Source organism: Tachypleus tridentatus, chromosome 13 (genome assembly GCF_004210375.1).
Source record: "Tachypleus tridentatus isolate NWPU-2018 chromosome 13, ASM421037v1, whole genome shotgun sequence".
NCBI lineage: Eukaryota > Metazoa > Arthropoda > Merostomata > Xiphosura > Limulidae > Tachypleus > Tachypleus tridentatus.
The window spans coordinates 70,149,809-70,157,212 of NC_134837.1; the positions used below are offsets into that span (position 1 = coordinate 70,149,809).

The window sequence follows — 7,404 nt, forward strand, 5'->3', positions numbered from 1 at the left end:
AAAAATTAACATTTTCATGTTATTTTTCAAACAAAAAGACAAATTTTAAGATATTAAAAAACTGAAATGTAATATCTTATATGGGGTGGGGTCTAATGGAAGACAGAGCACTCCAACAAAATCAACAGATTAGCAGCCAAAATTAGGAATTAGGTATCAAGTTAATAGCTAGTATTAGTAGTAATTAGAAGAAGAGAAATGTTGATTCAGATATTGTGTAGTGTAATAACCATAACAATTGTGAGTGATACCAGTACTTGGTACACTAGGAAATAAGCACCTGAGATAAACTTAAAAATTGTACACTCCAATGGGACCATGCAGTGCTCTACAAATAAACTAGTCATAGTGGTATTAGTAATACTATAAAATAATAATCACTCTGTATATTTATACAAATGTGTATAATTTTTATTTATTTCTCTTTTATCGCAGAATCCCATCCTAGTTCAGTAAAATAAACATTTTATAAAAATACAGAACCATAGCATCAAGAATATGTTAACATGCCATGTATAAGATACATTGTTTTGTTTGTTTGTTTTTTAATTTAGTGCAAAGCTACATGAGGGCTATTTGCGCTAGCTTTACCTAATTTAGCCGTGTAAAACTAGTCATCACCACCCAATGCCAACTCTTGAGCTACTCTTTTACTACTGACCATCACATTATAATGCCCCAATGACTGAAAGGGCAAGCATGTTTGGTGTGATGGGGATTCAAACCTGCAAACCTAAGATTACAAGTTGAGTGCCTTAACCACCTGGTCATGTAAGGCTGATACATTGTAAAACTATGATTTTACTAATAATAGTTCCTAGTAGTAATTCTACTTTTATATGATTACGTGTTCAGCTTACTTAGGCTATAACTTATGCAGACTATGCGCATCGTGTTGTATTGCTAATGCTAAACTATCAAATATTAGCATACTATTAATACAGTACAGGGCCAGCACCAACAATATCTACTGTTATTTATAAACTTCAGTTTTACTTTATGAGCAATTGCTCTTGAAACTGGAATTAATAGAAGTTAATGGTGGGCTTGGTATTCGTTGAAATGTAAAAAGAGAATACTATTAGTAATAATATTACCAGTAGTACTGATAGTAATACTAGAGTGCATTACAATTTACAAATTACGTTGCTATTAATTTTGCTGTATTTAATCACAAACGTTAAACATAATCACTCTCGGTTTTAAATATTTACCATATTGGTGTTTCTATGTTTCAATTCAAAAATAAAAAATAAATATACATACCAACAACTAAGCATTTAGATCTCAAAACATTTGGCATTTTCTTAAATATATATTTTTAATTTGAGAAACCGTCACATCAAAATCAATTATTCGTTGAAGCTAAAATTTTTGTATTTCTTTTTCGAGCTTTCTAAGTTGTATGGAAAGTAAAATCAAACATACACGTATATTTTATTTTGAAATATATATCATTCCCAAAAAGGAAATTTTCGACACATGTATAAAACCAAAATGCGGATTATAGAGTCAGTATTTCCACTAGAGGACTCTGAATGTATACAGGCGCACTTTCACAGTATAAACCAAATGCATTTACCTCAGGAAAATATAGTTGCGATTGACCTACACTGATTCTAACTTATCCTAATAAATACAGATGGTGCACATGAATCTCCCTTTTTTGTCAGAGGGCTTGTGGTATATACAAAAGCACTGTGAACCACGGAAAGTTAAAAGCCATATTTTTAATGTTATAATTTAAGTATTAGATAGAGATGGCAGTAATTCGTAATGATGAGACTAAATGAGAATATTTAAGTCTAAAACAGTCTAATAACTTTGTCAGATTTTCAAGTAAATTAGAGTATGTTATAAATACATGAAAATGGTACAGTCTTTTATAATCAGTGGAGTGGTTCAGTCGTGGTGTTTTAGTGAAATATTTGGATCTATGTTAGCTATCACACAATGAATTACTTTTTACAATAACTTTTTTTACGTTAGTATGGGGCAATTAGTTGCACTTGTAAGTTGGCCTGCAAGTAGTATTTCAAATTGTGAAGGTTAAAAAATTAATTAATTAATTTGTTATCATGTTCGTTAACCTGCTAATGAAAGACCAGCATCATAACATTATATTTACTTCTGAACAACAAAAAATCTATGGTCGAGTTCGATTGATTCTCACGTATAATAATAAATGCATATGGATTATATTTCAATACAAAATGCTCCCTGCTAGTACAGCGGTAAGTCTACGAATTTACCATGCTAAAATCAGGGGTTCAGTTCCTCTCGGTGGGCTCAGCAAATAGCCCGATGTGGCTTTGAAATTAGAAAACACACAAACACACACTCTCAATACAAAAAAGCTTAAACGAGTCCGTTTTCTCATCCAGAAGATCTTGGAGTTCATAACAAATGAACTATAGATATTTACATCAAAACAACACAGAATCTGTGGTTGAACTACACTCATTTTACATAAATTAATAAAGAGCATGAAAGTTAGATATTTTAAGTTTTTTAAAAAAAAAGCGGACGCTCAGGTAATTTTCTGTTTTACCACTAGGGATGTCTCAGTATAAACCAAACCGCTATGAGCCAAATTTATTCACTACAGAGATATATAGAAAGTGTGACTCTTCTATGTTGAATCTAAACACATAATAACAAATGACATATACTTTACATTCGTATGTACCAAAAAATCTGGGTCTATAAAAACGTTTACCTGCAAGTAGGATTGAAATATATACAGAGACAACATAATCCACGTATATGTACTTTGTAGCAGATTTACTGTTATACAGTTATTTTAATATCTACGTTTGTTTCAGTTTAATGCATGTAACGTATATTGTTGAATGTTTATTGTGCAATTTGTAGAAGATTCTCCAGTGCAAGAATCAACAATATACCTTTTACGAAAACTCTACCGTATCTTCGAATATTGTTGTGCTTTCCAGAATCTCGCCTAATAAATATAAAATCTAGCTATCACAAAAGACAGTTTTAGAGTAGTTTTTGGTCGCTACAGTCAGTATACTATAAACCATGGAAACTACAACTGTGACAAACGCTTATTAATCTGAAAACTACAGATATTCGAATCCCTATCACACCAAACAGGCTTGCCCTCTCAGCTGTAGGATGTTATAATGTGACAGTCAATCCCACTATTTGTTGGTAAAAGAGTAGCCTAAGAGTTGGGGGGTAGGTGGTAATGACCAGTTGCCTTCCCTCTAGTCTTACATTGTAAAATTAGGGATAAGTAGCACAGATAGCCCTAGTATAGCTTTGCGTAAAATTCAAAACAAACAAACCGTAAATAAAATATTCATTTAAAGACCAGATAGAAGACTGCATATTGTTTGTTAGTTGGTAACATTTGTTTATATAAATAATTTTCTGTAATAACTAATTCTGATAACCATTATTATAAACTTTTGTTTTTTAAATACATTTGTGTTAAGAAACAAAATTGTGTGTATCAATCTTGTTGGCAAATATCATACATTTAATAAATATCGACAGTTAATTAACAATTTACAATAACGATTATTGCAAACAATGAGTTATATACAACATCATGAATTCATAAACTTACAAACAATATTAAATCTTCTATTTGGTCTGAAACTGAATATTTTATCGATGGTCCAGGTTCACAACAAGCGAATTAATTCTGAGTTGATATTGCTATAGTTCCCTGAAACTAGCTTCCTGTCTATTCTTGGTTGGCTTCACGCCGCTTACCAGTTCTTTACCGACGAAGATATCTATTGTCCTCGTAGAAATACTAATATCCGAGGTTCATTCACTGAAGTTAAACGCTTTGTATTGTTTGAAATCTGTAAACGTTTCTGGTCAAATATCTGTAGTTTTTCGATTAATAAACTTTTATCAAAATTATAGCTTCCGAGGTTTATAGTATACTGACTGTAGCAGACCAACAATATTAAAACAGTCTCTCGTCGCATCGATTTATAAACTTTAAGGCACTTGGCAACAATATTCAAAGATACGCTACTGCTTTCGTAAAACATATATTTTTTATTATTACTTTCGAGAATGTTCTACAAACTTGGAAAACAGGTTTGGTTTGGTTTGTTTTGAATTCTACCCAAAGCTACACGAGGGATATCTGCGCTATCCGTCCCTAATTTAGCAGTGGGATAGATCGTAACATTATAACGTCTCCATGGCTGAGAGGGCGAGCATGTTTGGTGTGACGGGGATTCGAGTGCCTTAACCATCTGGTCATGCCGGGCCTGGAAAACAGGCGAGACTTACGCAATACACATTTAACAATATAAGTTACACACATTTCTAAATATATATATTAAACTGAAAAACACACAAATATTAAAATAAATGTATAACAGTAAATTCGCTACAGCATTAACATGGGTTGATATAGGATTTTCAAAATGAAGAGTCAAAGTAACTGAGCATCAGAGTATGAGAAGAGAGTTTATCTCAACCTGGGAAGCTGACGACTTTTTTTAAATCTTTTAAAGTCCAATTAGTGAAACTTTCCATTGCTTCTTGCCTTTCATTCGCATGGACAAATTAACAAGAGAGAATCAAAATTACCAATATGTTCTGTTACTATCGAGAACTTTATTTCTTCCATTTTCTGAATTTTAAAAAGGAAGTTCCAACTTTATTGATATTGGAAAATCTCAGCAGGAGCTTGTTTCCTCTCTGGAATGCTGTAAACTTTCCAAATTTTATATCTCTATAAGTTCATTTTTTAAAATTTTCATTAGTAAATTAGGAATTAGAAAATTCTGAATTACTGGTATTTTCTGCTAACATGATCTTTACCTTTTCCTTCATATGCAAAGCTTACTACTCGGATCTTAAAGTAATCGCCAGAATCAAGTTATATCAAGCACTCTTGACTGATTGGTTAGACAGAATTAAATAATTGTTGTTTGATAGACATGCTACTATTAGCTATACTTCATTATTTTAATTCAAATGTTCGTTTGTTAGCTGTTGCATAATGCAAATGATGCAATATCTGGAAAATTACTGAAAATTTAGAATCTGGACATTTCGTGGAATATGCGGAAACATTGGTACGATATAAATACGAGAATCAGTTAAAATATTTTAACGAATATTTAGTAAATTTGTTAAACCAGTGTCTTTTAGTGATTTAGACAATGAGAGCTATTGTATCCATCTGCCCAGGATCCAATTATGGGCGTCCAGAGAAATTATTCCAGGAAGAGGCAAAGTTTTCCAGGAGGGAGCAAAGTAGTGTGAAATTGTGAATTTAATAAAAATCTATACACAAAGGCTGAATAAATAAATATTTATGTTTCTCATTTTCCAGGGAGGAATGCTCATGGATTCAATTAACTGAATTAGTTACTACTTGTTATGTTTGCTGTCTATCAGTTATCCATGAAATTATGTGAGTTTATAAGTATTTTATGCCTACAAGTGATTGTAGCCTTTAGCAAACGTTATTATTTATGTAAATTAAATTGCTCTTGTTATGTGGACTTTAATTGGCACATTTTTAACAAATATTTTCAATGTTATAATGTAGTTGTTTGCGAGCTGTGGCTCATCTTTACAATAAAGACAAAAATATACTACATTCCTTCAAGTGTGCATCAGAAATAAATATGAGTAGACAGTTCTTTCAGAAAATATTCATTGAATAGTGAATTAGTAATACTTGAGAATGCGGTAAAGTGTTTGTTTATTTAGTTATTATGCACAAACCTACACAAAAGTTTATCGGTGCTCTGCCCACAACAGGTATCGAAATGCCTGTTTCTAGCAGCTCAAGTCCGCATACATGCCACTTTGCCATTGGTGAACTCAGTGAAGTGTCGGTTATTGCTTGTATTCAAGTTATTCAATCAATTAGCCGTGAAATTGTACAAAAACACAGAAACGTTTTGTATTTATAAGTTAGTTTTAGCATCATTATCGAGGACTTTTGTATTTAAATTATTTTTGAATTTAAGCCTATAATCTGTTCGATCGGTATAAATGAAATAAGACTATATTATACTCAGGAGATAGCTGTGAAACATGAAGAGTTATTTTTAGGTAATTATAACGGTCAATCGCTTTTCCAGAAGTATTTAAATTAGTGTTTACTATCGTACTTATTGAGTTATTTTGGGCAACTAAGTCGAATTTACTTTAATCCTACTACTGTGGGGAAGTTTGAAGGTTATTTGTAACTTAGGCCTACTACAGTTCATGGCTACAAACGTTCAAACTTGTAAAAGCATTAAAGGATGAAATAAATGATTGGCACATAGATTAGATATTCAACTGTTTTTGCTAAATAACTTTAAAAGACCCATCAGTGATAGAAGAATATTACAACAATATTTTTTCCATTTTAATTTCCGTTTTCTCTTCATTTATATTTAATGTTTTACTGTTCTGTTCATTTTCTTTCCCACCCCTTAGTGTTCTGTGCAAGATGTATACTTTGTTTAGTGTTTCAATATAAATCGATATTATTCATCTTGCATTACAAATAGTATCCAGTCGCTTTGTTTTTTAGCGAAATGGGTCCGGTATGGCCAGGTGGATAAGGTGCTCGACTCGTAATCTGAGAGTCGTGGGTTTGAATCCCCGTCATACCAAACATGCTCGTTCTTTCAGCCGTGAGGGCGTTATAATATTATGGTTAATCCCACTATTCGTTGGTAAAAGAGTAGCCCAAGAGTTGGCGATGGGTGGTGATGACAAGCTGTCTTCCCTCTAGTCTTCCACTGCTAAATTAGGGGTGGCTAGCGTAGATAGCCCTCGTCTAACTTTGCGCGAAATTCAAAAACAAACAAGCAAACAATCTGTTAGTTTGCTTGTTTTTGAACAAAATCACGTGTGCATGGTTGCATGATTAAAGAATAATTCACACGTATTTAAACTTAAGTTTCGTTGTACAAATTGTATGAATTTACCTTAATTTCAACAGATATTTAATTGTTCATGACATATAAAACAAGACAGGTTGAGTAATCGATATATATATGATAACGAAATTTCTGCACCTACAAATTAACCCGTCACTGAAGTACTTAGTTTCTATATTAAAGCCTCATCTTTGTTTACGTTTTTCAATGCCAAAATTAATTTGGGGAGCCGAATGCGGTTACGATGTTTGCAGTTGGATGGCTGTTCCATATTGATTGTTCAAGGTTCTGTACTACATAACACTATATTTTGTTCGAAGAAAATGGTAACGCGTTGAGGTTATTGCTCAATGTAGTGGCTTTTAAAATTAACTTATCAGTTTTATTTGCACTGGAAGAGAGAAATAAATATGCTTAGAGATAGATTATAGGAAATTTGACACACAGTACCATATATGTAATGCGTTATTTGGGCTTCGTTTTCCAAAATTCATGGCTTGTTTTTTTCTTCTATCAA

The 7,404-nt window shown here is 32.3% G+C and overlaps 1 protein-coding gene across 1 annotated transcript in view; it reads right to left on the reverse strand.

The window, feature by feature from the left end:
* The window catches only part of LOC143236818 (intraflagellar transport protein 27 homolog), a 31,190-nt gene extending 29,706 nt beyond the window's left edge, over positions 1-1,484 (reverse strand). The window contains exon 1 of the mRNA XM_076475415.1: positions 1,267-1,484. Within this exon, the coding sequence (XP_076331530.1) occupies positions 1,267-1,303 (37 nt within the window). The 5' untranslated portion in view covers positions 1,304-1,484. The remainder of the gene's footprint in view (positions 1-1,266) is intronic.
* Positions 1,485-7,404: the final 5,920 nt, after the last annotated feature.